The 21,815-nt window shown below is 39.5% G+C and overlaps 2 protein-coding genes across 5 annotated transcripts in view; one reads left to right on the top strand and one right to left on the bottom strand.

Moving 5' to 3' along the window:
- The window catches only part of stk10 (serine/threonine kinase 10), a 29,323-nt gene extending 27,669 nt beyond the window's left edge, over window positions 1-1,654 (bottom strand). For 2 of the 3 annotated variants that reach the window (XM_046868721.1, XM_046868722.1), the window contains exon 1: window positions 1,249-1,382. Coding sequence is in view for 1 of the 3 variants with exons in the window: in XM_046868720.1 (XP_046724676.1) it covers window positions 1,249-1,395 (147 nt within the window). In the remaining 2 variants the exon portion in view is untranslated. Of the gene's footprint in view, window positions 1-1,248 lie in introns of all 3 variants that reach the window. The other variant, XM_046868720.1, reaches the window with a different exon arrangement.
- A 5,618-nt stretch (window positions 1,655-7,272) lies between these two features.
- stk32a (serine/threonine kinase 32A) overlaps window positions 7,273-21,815 on the top strand; it is a 24,210-nt gene continuing 9,667 nt past the window's right edge. The window contains exons 1-5 of one of the 2 annotated variants that reach the window (XM_046867031.1): window positions 7,273-7,415; window positions 9,862-9,942; window positions 11,127-11,182; window positions 11,377-11,528; window positions 15,747-15,920. In XM_046867031.1, coding sequence (XP_046722987.1) covers window positions 9,891-9,942; window positions 11,127-11,182; window positions 11,377-11,528; window positions 15,747-15,920 — 434 coding nt within the window. In that variant the 5' untranslated portion in view covers window positions 7,273-7,415; window positions 9,862-9,890. Of the gene's footprint in view, window positions 7,416-9,799; window positions 9,943-11,126; window positions 11,183-11,376; window positions 11,529-15,746; window positions 15,921-21,815 lie in introns of those variants that run through there. The other variant, XR_006927928.1, reaches the window with a different exon arrangement.

The following is a 21,815-nucleotide window of genomic DNA, read 5'->3' on the forward strand; positions in this document are numbered from 1 at the left end:
ACTTATTTAGAACAAACTGGAAGTTCGGTCATGAAGTGCAGCACAATTGGTTTCTTTTGGACTCTTTTGTTGTTTAGTTCAGTAATCCATTCAGTTCTCCAGCTAATAAACACAATATTAAACAGAGAAACTAATCTGAGGTTTTTCACTTCTGTTAGTGGAATGTGTCCCTGATGACTGATATCTTGGAGGACTAGCAGGTCCTGAGAGTTCAGGACACGATAATCTCATGGTCAATAAAATATTTTATTATTACGGTAGATGTTTAAATGTTGACACTCTCCGAGGTCTCAATATAAATGATTATAAATGATATGAAATGTTATTTTACCCTGAATATTGCATTAATAATTATAATGTTTCAACTGTCACATTTATAAAACCCTCCTTTTTTTCCTTTTATTAGTTGTCAAGTTCTCACACATACTTTAAATTCTCTAATAATGTTTAGAATTCTTTTACAGGTTTCATATCGTCTATGATTCACGAGGGTATAAAGAAACAATAAATGATCCCATCACATCACATGCTGTACTTAATGACCTGGTGTTGACTCAGCCTGGGCTGGGGGGTGAGGGGGTGATAAACTCATGTCACTCTTTCCTGTCCTGAAGTTGACCATCTCACTGTAACATCATGTCTCTCAATGCTCATTTGCTTTTACACCACAGCAGTTTGTCCATTTCTTCTCTTTTAACGTTAGAAGAACTCCTGAAGAATTCCTGTTATTTATTAGCAGCAATAAACAGTGGATTCATCATCTCTCTAAAATTAAAGAGAAACCACAGAAGAAGAAACTTCTTGTTCCAGAACAATATTCTACCTCGAACACTGGAGACTCCTTCCATAAAAGTTCAATAGAATTACAACATAAAAAGCTAACGCATGTTCAAAAAAAAAAAAGCCATTTTGTAATTGCACCGAGGACTTTTTTATTACAAAATTATTAAACACAGACTGTTTTATTTTTTTCATCTTGTAAATCACACGCTCATTTTTAATACACTGCGCGCTGAAGATATCGCGAGATCTGGACCTAACGTATCGTAAAAAAAAAAAAGGATCGCGATACGATATTTCTGTCGAAACCGCTCACCTTAGATGCATTGCGATCATAGCTTGTGTGTGACAGGAGTCAGCACCAATGTAGTTCAACTGGTTTGTATGGGGTGTGTGTGTGTGTTGAAAAAAAACCTTTTTATTACCTGTTAACCCAAATCACTGATGTTAATTTTACCCCAAACTCACCTTATAAACTTTCCCGAAGGCTCCATCGCCCAACTCCCCCACAATCTCCCACACCTCAGCTGGGTTCACGTTCCGATGGACGTGTTCGTACTGCTTTACTTTCCTCCTGTCAGTCGGAAGACGAAAGATTCTGCCGAACAACGACATGCTGCTGAATTGAAATCTCCGTCTTTAAATACCGGACACTTCGGAAATTTCTCTTCACTCACAAAAAACTACTCGCTTTATCCGATATTCCACTGAGTGACAGCGAACTTCATCGTCGCAAATAAAGTTTGAAAAAACAATAAATAAAACGTGACAAAACCTGAGGCAAATTTAACACGCAGAGCTAAAATGCTAACGGACTCATCCCGAGACGCGCGCGACCGCTGATCAACTTCACGCGCCCACCTGTAGAGAATGAAGCGCGCGCTCTACAACTTACTATCCAAGACTCAAGCGCAAGCCCAGCCCACTGCCCCGCCCCTCTCTCTAAAACCACGCCCCATGTAGTTCTAAACAGAGTTAAAGCCTGGGATTTGTAGTTTTATTACACTCCCGTCTCAAAAAGCATGCTTTTATTATTATTATTATTTATATATGATTCATATTTAATCACTGCAGTCATTACAGCTTCAATCATTCATAAATATTACTGATACAGAACCAAAAGCCAGTTACACACAGCATCATATCAGTCTACACTTCTACATTTATCACATCAGAGAGAAATTACAGTTCTATATTTTACTACAATAAACATTTTCAAAATTTATTACAAAATATTAAATAATAGAATATAAAAAATATAAAAAATAAAACTTTCAGCTGAGCTGTCAGGTGTAATCAGATCTGAGCGAAAGGGAGAGTGAAGGAAAAGCAGCCAACATTCACTCAACACAACTCTTCAAACCATTCCAGGTGACGACCTCGTGCATCTGATGCGAGTCCACCATGAGTTTTCTGAGATAAATAAAGAATCAGAAGCAGAATATTTCATTGATCTCTGAGGGAAAGTTGCAGCTGCTCACAGTAAATAAATAAAATAAAGATTACAGCGAAATGAACAATAAGAACATTCAAATGAAATTTACAATTAAATATAAACTGTAAAATGTGATTAATACAATTCTAATAATGATACAGAACCTAAACATCATTAACATCTGGAGATCTTCGAGCAGTATGAAGTCTTTCAGAATATTTTACACGGTTTTTGGAAGATTTCAATTTTTTCGGTTTATTTGGCGTCTATTTTCAGATCATTAATCATTCAAACATATTTGGTGAGAATGAAGTGAACTTGAATTTTCTATTTAAATAAGAACCAAACTAAAGATGGAGGAATCCAGAAGAAAATTCGTCTGAAATGTGTCTGTGAGGGAGAACATCTTGCGCAATGTCGCCACCTTGCGGTCATCAGATGTAAAAACAAAAATAAAACATTCTGAAATATCTTTTTAAATAATTATTTCATTAAATAGTAGCAGAAAAATTCACAGCGTGACACTAAATACATTAAACATACAATATAAAATAATAATAATTTATATGCTATTAAATATAGACTATACATATAAATATAGTTAATATAGATAGGTGGAACTAGCTTGCTTTTTCATTTCTGCGATTTCTACACGTTTTTCACAGAATTATTTCCTAAGAAAAAAAATGTAAATGTTATAACACAATTTTACATCAAGATAAAGATTTAAAGAACAACCTGTAATTGTAATTTCTGCATGAGAGATTTAATAAGTGGTGTAAACCCACATCAGAAGACACGTGATAAAAGGGTTAGAATGTGGAGGTGGCAGTTTAATGATTAAAATATTGGACTTTGGGTCTGAAACTTGTGAGTTCAAATCACAACCACAACAAGTTGTCACTTCTGGGCCCCTGAGCATGGCCCTCAACCCCATAGCTGCTTATCTTAATGATTAAAATAAGAGCATCTGCAAAATTGATTTAATGCATTAATGTAAATGTAAACTTCATGTACAGCTTCATGTGAAAACCTTCACACGTCATGACGTCACTGCGTTCCATTCCTTTTGTTGCACATCTGGTGATCTGAATTTCACTGCGTTTATCTCTCATTTCCCAGAGCTCAGAGCTTCCAGAGCATCCAGAGCTTCTCCATTTACCACCACCAACATCACAATCACCTCCGAGATCCAAAACTAACATGAACATTCTCTGAGAGGAGATCCGTTTCTGAACAAACAGGACGAAGACTGGCTGGAATGCTGCATCAAACACTGTGTCTGTGTGTGTGTGTGTGTGTGTGTGTGTGTGTGTGTGTGAACTCAACTTTCGAAACACAAAACGCATACAATTTGATAATAATACGTGAGAACGTGAAAAATGTTTACGTGTAAACACGCACACGTGACATCGCGTGAGCAACATGTGATGACGTGAAAAAAACGACACCACGTGCTCAACATGTGATAAATGATGTTTTAAAAGCTCTACATCTTCCTTCTGTCTTCACGTCCTGGAGTCCTGAATGTGCCACTTCTTCTCTCTTCACAGACGCCATCATGGAGATCATCTTCTGCAGCAGTCCAGCTTCCCGTAATCCTCCAGATAAATCTAACAAGACCTCGTGTTCTTCATCCCTTCTATTATAAATGACTCCTTAACATCTGGACAGCTATTGTTCCTTCCAGAGGAAGTCATCATGAATAACCACCTACAAAAATCCTTGAACATACAGTCAGTTCTTTCTCTCTCATCCAGGACCTCCAAGATCTGCACCAGCCTGGTGATTCCTGAAGAGCTTTATGCTGTTGATCAACCAAACCTTCATTAGTCCTCATCCTCCCACACAGTCCTGGTGACACGGCATGCTGATGGTTTGCTTCTGACTCCTACATGCATCTGATCTCACCTGCTCATCTCCACAAGACTCAGAGTTTGCTCCTCTTATGCTCTCCGAACTACACCTGATTTCTTGATAGTTTTCATATCACTGTGAACTGATGGCACTCGACTCATTTTCTTCTGTCTGTGTACAGAGCGACGTACAAAAGTGCTTTAAGTCTCTAGCAATGTTTCTGCTCAGATCTCAGCATGATGAGCAACAGAACTTCCCTGGAAATGTGGAATATCTGCAACTTCAGGTACTTCCCCTCCTTCTCACCTCACATGCCTACACTCAGTCACTCAGCAGGTCTTTTCTGTGCAGCATCAGAAGGCTTTTCTTTCTCCATGGACCTCCTGGAGCTGCTGAATGAAAATGGACTAGTGCTCCTGACACTACTACAAAAAAAACCTGAATGATGGATCTTCTCTGTCCTGCACCCAAGAGGTTCCCCCTGACTGTCGACTAACCATCCAGCTCTTCACCAGGGTTTTTAACCTGATGTTTCTACAGTAACAGGTGAAGAATCTGAAACTCTCTTGCACTTGAAGTTCTTCAAATTCTTCTGTAAGACAGTATGATGGAGAGGGATCAAAGTGTGTTTATGTGGAGGATCATCACTAGATGGCACCAAAAACTTACAGGTTCTTTGGTCTGAACTCCGAACTTCTCCACAGACCAGCAGGGACGAGATTGAAAAGAGTTTGGAGACCCCTGATCTCAATTTCTCAGAATAAAAAATACAAAGTATGATTGTAGATTGTAGCATTTACTTTTTTAATATTATTAATCATTTTGTTCCAGCATTCATACACAACACAAAAAAACAGAAATCTCCCAGAAAACAAGGACACAGAGACACAAAATATGTGAATATTTAATATTACAGATCCTGTAACTGAGAGGAAAAGCGCTGGTTCTGGTTCTGGTTCTGGAGCACAAGGTCACGTCCATGTAAAGAGACTGAACCTAATAAAGAACTGATACAGGATTTTTTTTTGCGTTTTTTTATATACATGGGGATTCATACAAGAGCAAGAACCCTTTTGTTCATAAAAAAAAAAAAAACAGCAACAAGAACAAGAAAACACACACACACACACACACACACACACACACACACACACACACCATTTGGTGCATCATGAAACAAAAAACACAACAAAGGAAACCCAGAACTGTTGAGCAGCTGGAATCCTGTATCAGACACATATGAGACAACATTCCTCTCCCAAAACCTCAGTAACTTCTCTCCTCAGTTTCCAGACGTCTACAGACAGAACACATGACGTTCCACAGTGGAAAACACGGCCCTGTAACAACTTTATTGCGACGTGTTGCAGCCATTAAATTCAAAATTCTCTTATTTTTCCTTAAAATGGTTTTTATTGTCAGTGTAAACATTTGATATGTTTTTTGTTTGTTTGTTGTTTTATGGTGAGTAGAATATGGTGAGTAGAATATAGTGAGCTGAAGATGCTGAGATGTTCGTTGGGAGTGATAACGATGGACAGGTGTCTCTTGTTTGTTCTTTCTGTGTGGAGGTTCCTCAGGGTTTTCTGGTTTCCTTTTAAAAACATAGCAGTAAATAGATGATCCATTAAACAGAAAATTGCTCCTAAATGTGACTCAACACGTGAATGCAGGTATAATGCATAATGAATGAACACACACACACACACACACACACACACACACACACACACACACACACATGACATTGATGACACACACTTGCATGTGGTAAGGAGTCATTTATTCGGCACATTATCCTGGAGATGTTCTCTGTACACTGCTCGAGACTGAGAAGGAAAAAAGCAGCGTCAGGAGCAATTTAGAAAAAAAAGTAAGCTGTTTGCAAACGCAGGTTGAGCTGGAAAAGAGCTGCGTGAGCACGACACATCTAATCTGATTGAGTAAGACGCAGATGCCAAGTCTCTAATGGCAATCTGGCTCAAAGATGAGGCCTCACCGCCTCGTTCTGCGTCTGAATGATGGCCTCGCTCTCGTAAAGATGGATGAATTCTGGAGGGATTCGTTTCAGTTCCGTCGGCCGTAAGCAAATTTCCCACCGGTCTGACCATGACCTTCAATCCACACTGTTTAAGAAACACACACTTCCTGTACACGAGTGTGTTTGGTGAAAGCAGTGATCTCTCAATGTACACACGGGAATGCACTTTTATTTCATTTCATCTTTTCTTTGAACAGTAAAATATACTGATAACATACTGAGTGTGGATCCTGCAGTTCCTGTGAGAAGTGTGGAGACACTGAGTGTGTGTGTGAGAGATGGAGATGTTTCTTTCTTTCTTGTGATGAAGTTCATCTCAGAGCAGTTCAGTAGGATTGAGGTGCGGTGACTGGGCAGGTGGTTCCATGAAAGATTTCACTCCAGACGTCTGTCTGCTCTCTGAATAACACGTACAGAACTCAGACATGCGCTTCGGCTCGGTCCAGACGGAACTGCATGGTGATGAAGTGTGGAATGGGAGCCATGTTGGTTCACTTTCAATTTCTGGAACCTTCTCTGCTCCAAAACAACCCCAAACCTTTAAACTTCCACCTCCATGTGTGAGTCTGATCACATCTTCTCTCCTGTTCTCCGTCTTACACACGTTCTCATTCACTCTCACATTACTGCGTGTTTCTGCTTTTTATCAAGTTTGATGGATAGAAAAACGTCTCAAAAAACATAAAAGTGTCGTTTATGAGGGTTTACAAAGTTTCTTTATGATCTTCAGCTAACAAAAATGGTTTAATATTGTGTTTAAGATATTTCCACATTATTCTCCATAAAATAATGTTTATTTATGTTTATAATTATATTATTATGTTAGCGTTTACAATAATATTCACATCTCTGTTCATATTCTTAGAAGGTCAGTCACAATTTAAAGAGTATAATCGATAAAATACAATAAAATAAGATGATATTAAAGTCCCAGAGTTTTGGAGGAACTTCTGCAGTATTCAATTCATTCAGAAATTAAATGCATCAAGGGTCCATTTATTATTAATTTTTTTCCTTATATGGGGTAACACACACACACACACACACACACACACACACACACACACACACACACACACACTCTCTCTCTCTCTCTCTCTCTCTCTCTCTCTCTCTAAAACATTATTAGTATTCAGGTGAGTGTGTTGTAATGCTTCCAGCCGCTCCAATCTGGCAACCCTGAGCATTTTTATTTTTTCTGTACGAAACACTTGGTGAAATCTGAAGAGTCACAGAGGAGAACCTCATCATTCCTCCTCAGCATCTTTTATCATCCTCTCTCTCATCATCATCTGTGAAGAGGTGAGTTGTGTGTATATGGGGTGTGTGTGTGTGTGTGTGTGTGTTCGGTTCCTCGGGGTTGATGGTGTTCAGGAATGATCTCAGCTCTGTCATTGACTGTCCTCAGCTTCAGCACTGCGGCTTTTAGTCCAACTCCTGATCTCAGGAGGCTTCTCTGTGTTTTAAGCCCAGTTCCGAGCTGATGAGTTTCCCATTCCTGCACTCCTTCACCCGGGAACACATTCACATGATCTCGAGAATAAATGGAGAAAGAAATTGATCAGATGTGACTTTATCAGGAGGAAGTTCTGAATCAGTTCAGTCTCCTGCACAATAAAACAAGTTGTGACTCTGCAGGATAAAAAAAAAACTTTATTTTTATGACAAATCAGATTCTATGATTTATTTTGCACGTTTTGTTTTCTATTAATATGAAATGAACTTTTAATCTCAGACTCCTGATCGGATTATTATTGATGATTGCGCTCCAGTGAACCGCATGATTCCAGTGTGCACGCGCTGCTGTGTTGATTTTACGGGCCAATCACGTACTCCGATGCGCACAGTGTTGCCAGATCGGGATAGAATCACCTTCAGTCGTAGTTAATTAACTGGAGCTGTGTTTAATTCAGATGTAGTGTAGTTACAGTGTGCAGTCACAGGGTTGCCAGATTGGATTCGATTACATTCTTCACAATAAGTGTCCCGTGAAAGAGACATTCACTCTATTGCCAAACGTATCAGGACACCTGGCATTTCCCACCATACGTGGTTCTTCTACAAACTGTTACCACAAAGCTGAAGGCACACAATTGTCTTTGGATGCGCTATAATAACATTTTGCGTTTACTTGATCTTGGAAACCCAAACCTGCCTCAACATAACAATGCCCCTGTGCACCAAGCCAGCTGCATGAAGATCTGCTTTACTTGATTTGGAGAGGAAGATCTTGAGTGGCCTGTTATAGAGCTCTGATCTCAACCATACTGAACACCTTTTAGATGAATGTAAACCCTGACTGTAACCCAGGTCTCCTCACCTCACCTACATCAGTACCTGCCTTTACTGATAACCTTGTAGCTGAATAAACACAAACCTCCACATCTAGTGGAACATCTTGCCAAAAGAGTGGAGGGAACTAGAAGAGCAAATTGGGACTAAATGTGGAATGTGATGCTCAAAAAGCACGTACCATACATGACCAGGTGTCTGCAAACTTCAGTGAAGACTCATTTAGCTGATAATTCAGTCATTCACTGGCACGTGTATACGTGTACTAACAGTGTAACAGTAAGTAACAGTGAATTCTTTTGAATGACTGATCAGGTGGTGATCTTCACATGACGACCTCATGAGTCTGAGGAGAGAACGCCATGAGACTAGCTGGAATCAGAGCTAAAACTATAAAACTTATTCTGATTCTTAACACATTTTTGTCTACATAATTCCATACGTGTTCTTCTACAGTTTGAATTCTTCAGTATTAATACGCAATTTTAATAATAAAAAAAAGAGATAAAAACACTGGAGACGGCGTGTCCAAACCTGTGACTGGTACTGTACATCAATGCAGGACGAGATCACTCACTGATTAACACTTGCTTTGTTAAGTCAACTCTTTTGTTCGTTGAGTCGACTCTTCGGTTTGTTGAACCGACTCCTGTTCGTTGAGACGACTCTTCTGTTTGTTGAGTCGAATCTTCACGCATGTAGTGCACGATCGTTTAGTCGAAATAATTATTAGGTTTTAAGGTTATATAATAGTTAGACAGAGATGAATAACCAGAGGTAAAATATCGGGGACGTTGTAAGATTTAGAAAAAAATGGCAGTGAGTTATTTGTGAGTCGAAAGATTTAGATAGTACAGGTGAGCCGAGTCAATTGGACTCACTGAAAACGAAAAGGTGTTCCTATCACTGAAACACCTACATCAGACTACTGTTCGGATGTTCTTTGAGTATTTTTATGTTTTATTTTTGTAAAACGTCACTTCCTGCTCTTGTTTAACGACTCGGTTTAGCTGACCAATACGAGCCGACTCTTTTGATTCCCGAACAGCTAAATGCTTTAATGACCTCAGTAATTGTTTAATGAACCTTTTTTTACTTTCTACTTTCGGATTTACAAAAAAATGAACTCATACTTTGCATTTTGAATGTATTTATTATTTAGCTTTTATTCATGTAGAACGTAAAGAAGATTCCTGCATATTTACCCAATTATCATAAATTCAGCCATAATAAAACAACGCCATCAATAATGATCATAAAAATACTGACAGCTTTTAGGTGATGACTCAAATGATTCCTTAAACAAGATGACTTCAATTGCTAAGACGTGTGTGTGTGTGTGTGTGTGTGTGTGTGTGTGGGAGGAGCATCTGCTTCATCATTATCATCACTCTCTCTGAGTGTGTGTGTGTGTGTGTGTGTGTGTGTGTGTGTGTGTGTGTTTCTGTTCTTCCAGCACTCCTCATGTTTCTCTGAACCGGAGCGATGGGACTCGGATCGTCCAGCAGATCCACTGACAACCAACACAATGAAGACGGTGAGCATTTTTATCCTTTGATGCTGATTTTATTAATATTTATATAATGGAGTTTTTATAATCCGTTGAATACATTTTTATTTATTATATTTATTATTATTTCCTCTATTATACTTATGTACACTGGCTTGTTTTTTGGCTCACAGAAAGAATAACTTAAAAAATAATAAAAGACCAAAGTTCTGAAAATAGATTTTTTATTTCTCCTTTTAATTCTTTGTCCTCTTTAAAGGAGGCGTGGCCTCAGTGCCTGTTAGTCTCAGTAATTAAATAAATAAACCCTCCATCAATAAACAACAAACTGTAAATCCAGCAGTATAAAAGAATGGTTTTACAGTAAAGGGGAAATTCAGCTGTTTTGTTTCGGTGTCAGTAAACAGTTTTATTCCAGACAGCGTCTTTAATCTGAAGCATTCAGAAATACATTCACATCCAAATCATGAAGATTTATCACTGATTCCAGCTGAAGTTCAGCATCCAGATGGAACACTCAGATGGAAATGGAATGAAATGTAAAGTGTTCTTTGTAAAGGCTGAACGATTCCAGGAGAATAATATCGATATCGGGATCCATTAGGACGCAATATTTTTTCTGTTCTGTAAAACTTTTATACAAAGCAGCTCAATGGATGTTCTGATCATCATCTTGTTTAATGACTTATTTTTTTAAGATAATAATCTACACTATAGGGTCAAAAGTTTGTGAACACCTGAACATTTGTGTTTCTTTATGTACGTTCCATTCCACATCTCCATTCACTGTAATAATAAGCTCCACTTCTCTGGGAAGATGTTCTACTAGATTTTGTGGCGATTTGTGCTCATTTACCTACACGTGTGTGAGTAAAGTCAGGTTCTGATGTAGGTGAGAAGGTAAGAAGACCTGGGGTGCAGTCAGTGTTTACATTCATTCTGAATGTTCAATAGGGTTCAAGATCTTCCACTCCAGCCCATGTAAAGTAGGTCTTCATGGAGCTGGCTCTGTGTTTAGAGACATTATCATGCTGCAGCAGGTTTGGGTCTCCTCGATCAAGTGAAGGAAAAATTCCCTACATTTTATACAGTTGTGTGTCTCTGACTTTGCGGGAACAGTTTGGAGAGGAACAACATCTGGCTGTAAAAGTCAGGTCATGCTACTATAATACTGTGTGTGTGTGTGTGTGTGTGTGTGTGTGTGTGTGCAGTCAACTTTGACCATTTCCAGATACTGAGAGCGATCGGAAAGGGCAGCTTTGGGAAGGTAAGACATCTTGTGAGAATAACATGAATCTTTTAAAAGGTATGAATGATGATAAAATGTCTGTGTTGATCAGACAGTAGAGTCTCATAGTGAAGCTTTGAGATCTGTGATGTCTCCATATCAGGCTGAATCACTTCATGCTCTCTAACAAACACGTGCAGGTTTAAATAAACCACATTGTTTCTGTTTTTCAGGTCTGCATCGTGCAGAAGAAGGACACTAAAAAGATGTACGCCATGAAGTACATGAACAAGCTGAAGTGCGTGGAGAGAAACGAAGTGCGGAACGTCTTCAAAGAGCTTCAGATCATGCAGAACCTGGAGCATCCGTTCCTCGTGAACTTCTGGTGAGTACCACTTCTCCGCTTCTCCAACCTCAGAGCTCCATCAGGGCTTACATGCGGGAAATCTGACCCAAACGGCATGAGAGGAAACAAACTCAGATATTTAATGGATGAAGCACCAGTTATAGTTCCTCCTCGTGATTTCAGTGCGTCGAGTCTGGAGATTATTCCGAATCTTTACGTTAAAGAAATAAAGACCGACTTAAATCCCAACAGAGTTTTACGACTTTTACTTTTCTTAATGGTCCGGAGCTCCTCGATTCCTCCTCCTCTGTCGGAGCAGCACTTTGTTTTAGCTGCTGGTGCAGTGTCTAAATCACTCGCTCCGTATTGATGTCGGTCTTTTAATTACGAGTTTAAGGACAATAAGCAGAATGGTTCAGGCGAGTGAAGAAAAATGGCCTCTTCAGCGAACAGGAAGGAGGGGAGATCTCAATCCTGGAGGAAAGATCTGTCGATGTTAATGCATTCAGCAGCACAAGACGTCCTAATGGACGCACAAGGCGCAGGATCACCGTCTCGGCTGCGCTGAAATCGTCACTATAATGAGCATAATGTCACGGAGGTTCAGGTTCATCTGCACTGAGCATCAAATTCATTAGCAGCAGCAGCTTCATATAAACCAGCCAGGAGTCCGAGTTCCTGTTGAAAACTGCACGATAATAACGACGTCACGCCGTGATAAATGATGTCGCGATGCACATTTTGAAGGATCTCACGGGTATCTGGAGGGTAAAGAGGACAATCTATGAGTGGAAGTAGGAAATTAGATGTTTATGTTTTGTACTGAATCACAGAAATCTTCCTCCTTTTGTGTGTTTTTAGAAAAATAAAGCATTTTGTAAATGGAAGATTATTTATTTATTTATTTGTTTATTTGTTTATTAATGTTATTTATGAGTTATGATTGTTTTTTATACATTCATATGTTCATTAATTAATTAATTATTTATCATAACTGTGAGAAAGTTGGCATTAACTCCTGTAAAGGCACAAACATGGAGCTGCTTTTCTGTGTTTTATTAAGACTTTATTAAGTTTATGTCACTTATTTCATTCATTTCTTTATAAATCATGTGTTATGTTCTGGTCAGGGTTCTGCCCGATTCTAATGAACTCCTCTGTTTTTCTCCTGAAGTGTAAATATAGAAATTAAAATGATATTATTTGAGGCGCATCAGCAGTAATTATATCACAGTTTAGAAAGTCCAGGTGGAGTTTTGTGATTTCAGCTGCGAGAAGGAAAAATGCGTCTGTAGATAAGCAGATTTTTTCAGTGTGAGTTTCAGTTCGGTCTCAGAAACGTCATCCATCATCTCACACACCTGAAATCAGCAAGTCTGTCTCAGGAAAACGTGCCAATACCTGTGTGTGTGTGTGTGTGTGTGTGTGTGTGTGTGACGACCTCCATGTCCTCTACTACACCTTCAAGAACATGTTAGACAGCATTTTACTACAAATAAAAAAAAATAACAATTCTGGTATGCTGGTCCCAAAAGTATTGGGACACCTGACTTTTCAAGCCATGAACACACGATCGTATCGGACCAAATGTTCCCCTCACTTGAACTAGGAGACCTGAAACCTGTTCCAGCATGACGATGTCCCTGTGCACAAAGCCAGCACCATGAAGATCTGCTCTCCATGGGTTGGAGTGGAAGAACTCCTGCTATAGAGCTTCAACACTGTTGAACAATGAATGTGAGCGCTGACTGCACCCCTCATCTTCTCACCTACTTTAATTTACAAACCTGGATCAATGAATCTTCACAAAATCTAGTGGAACATCTTCCCAGAATAATGGAGCTTATTATACAGCAGATGGAGCCTGAATATGGAATGGGATGTTCATGAACTTTGTAGTACCTGTGTGTGTTTCACTGACGTGCACCTCGTTGTCATGGAGTGAAACGTGTGCTCAGAGTTCCTCACGTCTCTTAATCTCGAGGAAACTGGGTTACTTCAGTGCCGGCAATAAATAATAAAAACGCCTGTGAGCGGAAACGCTGAACAATTTCCTCTCATATTTAATGTGACGTTTACTGTAGCTATAAAACTGCTCCGTGACGTGACGTGAGTTTTTCCTCTTTATTTATACGTTAGAATTCAGATTTAATGCACGTGAACAGTTTCATTATTTTATAAAAAATAGTCACTCACACACACACACACACACACACACACACACACACACACCCCGATTTGGTGTTTACTAGCTGTGAAATCTCACTCTGACTGGAGTTACACTTTGTTTTGTTTTTATTCTCTCGTGTTATGATGTAATTAGTGTGGATGAGGACGAGTTTCCTCCGATGTCAGTCCTCAGGCTCGGGTTTCTCTGATGCAGCGTTCTGAAGTGTTAAAACATCAGTAGGTTCAAAATTTAGAAGATTGAGAATTCATCATGGATCTACTCGGCCTTGTACAGACCTGTTTCCTGATTTCCGACACGTCACGGGGGGAAAATAACCTCAGGGTCTGCTTTAATCTCAGTAAACAACTGAACTGAACAACAGGGGTTTCCCTGCTGGGAATTCCCAAAAGATCAGTCAGTTTTGGTCTCCTTTTTTTTGTCTCTGTTTATAGCATCATCAAACAACAACAACAATAATAATAACAATAATAATAATAATAATAATACAATCCTTTTCCTGATGATTATTATCATTATTATTAATAAAAGCAGAAAAACCAGGCTGATGTTTAGTATTTATGCAGCGTACTCAGGTGAAGGCAGAAGAACAGCATGAAGGCGAGACACGTGTAAACTCGAACTCGCCCTGGATTTCAGCAGAGTGGAGTCACGTGGTTCACACAGCAAACCCGCTTTATATTGATCTGATTTAAATGTTTTGGAGGAACTCAACAAGAGTAACATGTTAGCAGGTCTAATCATTTCTCATTTCTTATTTATTGAATGCAGTAGAGGTTTGCAAACCCAATACCAAGTCTCAGTTCCCAGCAGTTTGAGTTTAAAGGCTTTTAAAAAATATCAGCAATCCATCGATGCTCACAGAAACCATTAACATTAACCTGAGGAGAACATACACACTGAGGAGAACATAAACACTGAGGAGAACTTACACACTGAGGAGAACACACGCACTGAGGAGAACACACGCACTGAGGAGAACACACACACTGAGGAGAACACATGCACTGTGGAGAACATACACACTGAGGAGAACACACGCACTGTGGAGAACATACACACTGAGGAGAACATACACACTGAGGAGAACATACACACTGAGGAGAACATACACACTGTGGAAAACATACACACTGAGGAGAACATACACACTGAGGAGAACATACACACTGTGGAAAACATACACACTAACAGCTGGAAAATCCCACCTTCCTTCATCACAAGAAAAACATTTTAAATGACGTGTTATTTTATTCTGTGAATGCATGGGTTCCTCAGGACGTCTTGAACTATGGTACATTGGAGAAGAATCTCTGGAATCTGGGGGGTTTGGAAAACTGAGAACTCCAGACTTTTGGACTTTGGACACATGCAACATTAGGACATTGGGGATCATGGTGGGTTTGGAAACCTGGACCCATGATGTTTGGAGTCCTGGAAACTTGATGCCCTGGAGCTCTTCAGTGCTGGACTTCAGAAACACTTCTGATCCAAATCTTAATGAGAAGAATATTTTATTAAATATTAAATATCTACACATTTTTATTTTTCATTTTTTTCCTCTAAAGATTTTTCTGTCATTTTTCCACTCTTCCTGTTTGATGTGTAATGTTTTAAGCGCGGCTCCTCGTCAATAAAAGGACTTTGGAAATATCATGCTAATGCACAACATTCAGCAGTCGATGCTTTTACCCGCTTCATTACTGTGTGGCGGAAATCCGCTACTTTAAAGCTAAATGCTAAAATGTCACCTGGGAAACGCAAATGTGAGTTTGACGGGTTTTTAATCTGAACGTTAAGGAGTCGAGTTTCATTTCACTTCTGGAAAAGCTCCAAATGTGAATCCATTAATCTTGATCTTTTCTGTTTCTGCTCGAGGTTGAAATCGTATCTGTGTGTTTATGTCACTTTTCCTACGAACGAAGACTTCAGACTGCTGTGTAGTGAACAACACAAGAAAGATTAAGAGTCTCTCTCTCTCTCTCTCTCTCTCTCTCTCTCTCTCTCTCTCTCTCTCTCTCTCTCTCTCTCTCTCTCTCTTTTCCACTCCTTCTCTGTGTCTGAATCAGGTACTCGTTTCAGGACGAGGAGGACATGTTCATGGTGGTAGATCTTCTGTTAGGTGGAGATCTGCGCTATCATCTTCAGCAGAATGTACATTTCTCCGAGAGCACTGTGAAACTCTACGTCTGTGAACTGGCCTTGGCGCTGAACTACCTGCGGAGCAAACACATCATCCACAGGTACAGATCTCCAACATACACCTGCTGGTACAGATCACACAATCAGAGAAGGTCCATGAGATTTCATTTAGAATCGAATCAGTGATTCAGGCAGAATGTCTGTTGTTCAGGCAGTTAAAATAAATCTTCACTTTGCACTTCAGCAAAAAGTTTACAGATTGATAATTATTATGAGCACAAATTTTTCTTTATAACTACTTCAGTAAAAACGTGTAAACGAGGTCACGTGTGTGGTGGTGAGTTCGAGTCTGGAGTTTCTTCATCATTTATTCCTCTCTAAATGTTCTGCTTGATGTTGAACTGATGCTGAACTGTATGTTGGTGATCAGTAGATGCACCGAGCGCCGATCAGAACACGTGTAAAACAGAGCGTGAGCTCGATCCTGATTGGTGACTCGCTACGTGTTTCACCAGTTACGTTTTTATCCTCATAAATAAAAACGACTGATTTCACTACATGTAGTTGAGTTAAAAGTTAAATATTTGCGATTAAAGTGAGGTGAAGTAAAAATCTCACCAAATGGAAATTCTTTAGTGAAGTAGAAATACGTGAAAAAAACTTCTTAAGTACAGAGATGAATTACATTTACTTCATTACTGCCTCCATTAAACTAAACTTTACCCCCAGAGGTGGTTTTATACACTCTCTCTAAAAAACAGGGGAAAAGTGAACTGCAGTGTTTCTGTTTCTTGTCCTGAATCATTTGCATTAATGAAAAAGATTGAAATTGGGTCCTGGTGAAAGCACAGCAGGAGGTATTGTGGTGTTGCAGGCGCTGATCCGCAGTCTGGTTCTAAAGTAATGAAAAGTCCCGCAGTTGATTAGAGAATTTGTGGAAGATTGAAATGTGTTTCTGTCGTTCTCACATCATCTGTATGTAAATAAACCACATCACAGACACTTTCACTCTGCAGAACCTCACACTGATGCTGCAGTAATCAGTTCAATAATCAGATCATTAAAGCAAAATGGAGGCAAAATTCCTAAAATTTACTTTAGAAAAGTAGATAGATGAAGTTTTTTTATAGAAATTTGACGTGTATCTGTAACTCAGCAGCTGGAGATTCTATAGAAATGTTTGTTTTGAACAACATCCCGCCGGTGTGTAAATAATCCAGGTGGGATTCGAACCCCAAAGCCTTTGCAGTGCTCAGGTTCAGGAAATAGGAATAAGTGATGTCATTAGTTTTTCTCAGTTGTTATGGAGTGTTTTCTCGAATCATCCTTAATATTTCTCAAAACAATTTGTACAAACATCGGATTTCTTGCAAAAGCCTGTATTTTGCGCAAAATCATTAGTTCTTCTCTCAAAAGTAAGTATTCGTGTCAATAAACATCTCATTCCCATCAGAACGCTCGCCTTCATTAGTGACTTCAAGATTCACCTGCACAGTTCATGTTTTGGGGGTTAAAACTATTCAGGTGAAACCAGTAGAATATATTTTAAACAACATGAATATAAAAAACTGATATTGTGGGAAACAGAAGACACTCGTACACAATCCATTAAATGATGTACAAAAGCGTTGGCAATTTGATCAAAACAATAAGAAATGTTTTTATGATGTGCACAAATGACTACATGATGTGGAGGTTGAAGTAGTTTTGACAATTTTATTTCTGATCTGAGAAACGCTGCAAAGCGACTGAGAAAAACTGTAATGAAATATAAAATAATAAAGATGAGGGAGAAGCCCAGCTGGCTCGGGCCACTCCTTTTCCTCACAGGGGAGACGGAAACACCAGCCAGGGAAGATCATGTTTCAGTGTGTGTGTGTGTGTGTGTGTGTGTGTGTGTGAGCTTCACTCTCCCATAACAGGGGAAAGCTTAGTTTATGCAGAATCGTGACAAATCAAACCACAAGCTCCGTCTCCAGTTTAATCCAAAGTTTTGTTTTTCTGTAACACAGCAGTTTGTTTGACCTCCTCGACTCTCAGGAGTTCAGAAACCAGACAGGTTTTATATAACAGGACAGCAGGAGGGACAGACAGACAGACAGACAGACAGGGGGATAGTCAGACAGACAGGAACATAGATAGACAGACAGACAGGGGATAGTCAGACAGACAGGAATATAGACAGACAGGGGATAGACAGATAGACAGGGGACAGACAGACAGACAGGGGATAGTCAGACAGACAGGAACATAGACAGACAGGGGATAGACAGATAGACTGGGGGATAGACAGATAGACAGGGGGACAAACAGACAGACAGGGGGATAGTCAGACAGACAGGAACATAGATAGACAGACAGACAGGGGGATAGTCAGACAGACAGGAACATAGACAGACAGGGGATAGACAGACAGACAGACAGGGGATAGACAGGGGATAGTCAGATAGACAGGGGATAGACAGACAGACAGACAGACAGGGGATAGACAGAAAGACAGGGGATAGTCAGACAGACAGGGGATAGACAGATAGACAGGGGGATAGTCAGATAGACAGGGGATAGACAGACATACAGGGGATAGACAGATAGACAGGGGATAGACAGAAGGACAGGGGGATAGTCAGATAGACGGGGGATAGTCAGATAGACAGTGGGTTAGTCAGACAGACAGGTAGCCAATCAGACAAATACAGACAGAGAGATGGAAAGATTTAGTTTGTGTTGTTGTGGATTTTAATGGTTTCTCTTTCAGCTTTATTTGACAGTTCAATTTAGCTTTTCTATAGGACAGACAGACAGACAGACAGACAGACACACAGACAGACAGACAGACAGACAGACAGACAGACAGACAGACAGACAGACAGACAGATAGATAGATAGATAGATAGATAGATAGATAGATAGATAGATAGATAGATAGATAGATAGATAGAAGGATTCAGAATTAGCTGACATGCAGAGAGACAGACAGTTTATCTCCATTACAGACAGACAGACAGTATATTCTGATATTGTTGAAGATGCATCTAAGGAGGAAAGGAGCTGATCTGAGGATTTATTATTTTCATTAGAACTTTAATAAGGACACTTTTTAGCCTCGTCATATCTTTTACCTTTTTCATTTCTTGGGCTCTTGACAGCTGCTCAGGGGATGAGTTTACAAAAAGCAAGTGTACAGAAACCCTGCCTCTGACTCTCATGTGAGGATGTGGAGCAGTGAAACAGGGACAGAGGAGCAGGAATATGGATCTCAGTGTGGTGTAGAAGTTCTGCTTCACTTATTAGCTGGAGCCACGTCAGTGATGTAGTGGAGAAACATGGTGTAAAAACATTCATCCTACAGCACCACTCACACCAACACACCTTTACCATGCAGTGTGTCCAAATCGGCTGAGAAAACACGAGCAAGAGTGTGAGATTCTTCTGTGATGGAACCAAAAATCAAACATCATCAAAACCTCCTTCCTGTCTGTGAGAAAACATACCTGCATCAGAGAGAGCTGGAGCTCACACTCCATCTGCTCCCTTTCTCTCAGTGTATCCGCTGTGTGAGACAGTAGTGTGTGTGTGTGTGTGTGTGTGTGTGTGTGTGTATCAGGTGTGTGTATTAGGTATCGTTCCTGATCAGGATCCGTGATGTAATGAGGTCATTAGAAGCAGGTAATTGGTTGTCGGATCGGTAGAGCGAGAGAAGAGCTGCGTATCAGGTTTACACAGGCGGAACAGAGACGAGTGCAAGGTGGGCAATGTGTGTGTGTGTGTGTGTGTGTGTGTGTGTGTGTGTGTGTGTGTGTGTCACCTGTTGTGCTGTTTTATTCATGAGCAGTGTGTTACAGAGTCGTCACTCGCCTCTTAATAGCTAAAGTGTTCATGTGGAATAGTTTTTTTCTCCTGCTGATGTTTTTGTTTATTATAAACCCAGTTTTTAAAAAAACACACGTTTTGTTCCTGATGTTTGTCTCAACGTTTTAATGTGTACAAAGTTTTGGAATAATAACAGATACAGTTTACTGAAATCTTTAAATTCATTGAGTCTGAATGCAGAATGTTTAAATAACAGCTTTAATTTGTAGAATAAATACTTAGTTTTTAGGTCACGTTACTTTTGTCACGTCCTGGTGAAGCGTAACTCGGTTTAGCGTGAGCACTGAAATATTACTGAATATTACTGAACACTGAAGTGTTTTCTCAAATCATCCTTAATATTTTTAAAGCAGTAAAATGCATTTCTCAAAACAACATGTACAAGCAGCACAACAAGATTGTTACAAAAACCTTTCTCAAAATCCTCAGTTTATCTCTCAGAAGTGAGTATTTGTGTCAGTGAACATCTCATTCCCATCAGAATGAAAAGTTATTTTGTGATTGTTCACAAACAAAATCATCAAAAAGTTTAGTCGTGTTTTCAGTGTGACGCTGCACAGTTTCAGGATTGAATTTCTTCTGTTCGGTATTTATGAATTTCAGCAGCACAAATGTATTTATTTGTTGCGTATTAGATTTATATTGATTGCAAAAGACCGGAGAGAATTCACATTTTTACTGTACTGTATTAGTGTTAGTTTATTTCTTAATTGTTCACATCCATTTTCAGAATTCTGTGTTTTGCTTCGTCTGTAATCATTTACCAAAAAAAGTTAAACAGAAATTTTAGATGACAGATTCTGACGACTGGTTTTACTATTTTGCATTCAATGACTTACACAGTGAACTGATGCTGAGATGTTTTGGGGGTTAAAACTATTCAGGTGAAACCAGTAGAATATATTTTGATCAGCATGAACATAAACAGCTGATACTGTAGGAAACAGCAGACACTCGTACACAATCCATTAAATGAGGTACAAAAGCTTTCGCAATTTGATCAAAACAAGAAATGTTTTTATGATGAGCACAAATGACTACATGATGTGGAGGCTGAACTAGTAGTTTTGAGAATTTATTTCTGATCTGAGAAACGCTGCAAAGCGACTGAGAAAAACTGTGGACAGACAGACAGACAGACAGACAGACAGACAGACAGACAGACAGACAGATTTGCGTGAGGCTGCACACTTTGCGGCACATCGGACATTTCATAAAACGACTTTGAGATATTATTTTAAATGTTGTGTGTGTGTGTGTGTGTGTGTGTGTGTGTGTGTGTGTGTGTGTGTCACCATTAATCAGTGTATATTGTGGTATACAAATGGAAAAACAATAAAGAGGCTGAAAAGATAAACGAGGTGAAAGAGAAGGAGAATAAAAAGCACAGTAGAGACGATGAATATAAATCTGTGTGCAGATGAAAAGTCTGTCCACATCAACACTACATTTCCATCCTGATTGTAGGAACACAGCAGCAGTGAGGGTTTCAGGTTCCTTCAGACATCACTGAGAAATAACAGAGTTCATTATTCAGCAGGGTGGAATTTTAACTAGGCTTCCACAACGGCTTCAGGAGGACACGAGCGCTTTTACCCCCGACCTCACCCTCATCCCACATTTATATTTCAAACAGTTCTTTTCACCAGATCCTAATCAAAGCTGAAAGTGCTGGTGCTGGAGAACATCCAGCTGCGAGGTGAATTTAGACAGCGGGAGTGTTTCTCTTTCAGCCCCTTCAGTGTTCATGCCATCCCACAATCAATAAACCACTCGACTGAATCGAACTGCCGATTCGCCGAGGAACCCGAGTGCAAAACAAAGTGCAGAGAAATGCCGGGTAAACATCTGTACCGTTTTATTTGACTTTTCAGAACTTATCTCCATTTACAAACTCAACATCACTGATTTGGGAATCAACGATGAATCTGTTTACAAAACACACACATTGCTGGTGTATTGTGATTGGTCTGATTCGTCATCGTTTCTATAGCAACAGCTCGCTCATGGGGAAAATTGTAAGGAATATGGAGAGTAAGGAGACGTTTATGTGGGACGTGTGGAAGCAGCCTCCAGCGTCAGCACTTTTTAACAGACAAGAACAAAGTTTTTGTTCTGAGAACAGA

Source organism: Silurus meridionalis, chromosome 15, assembly GCF_014805685.1.
Source record: "Silurus meridionalis isolate SWU-2019-XX chromosome 15, ASM1480568v1, whole genome shotgun sequence".
NCBI classification, from domain to species: Eukaryota; Metazoa; Chordata; class Actinopteri; order Siluriformes; family Siluridae; genus Silurus; species Silurus meridionalis.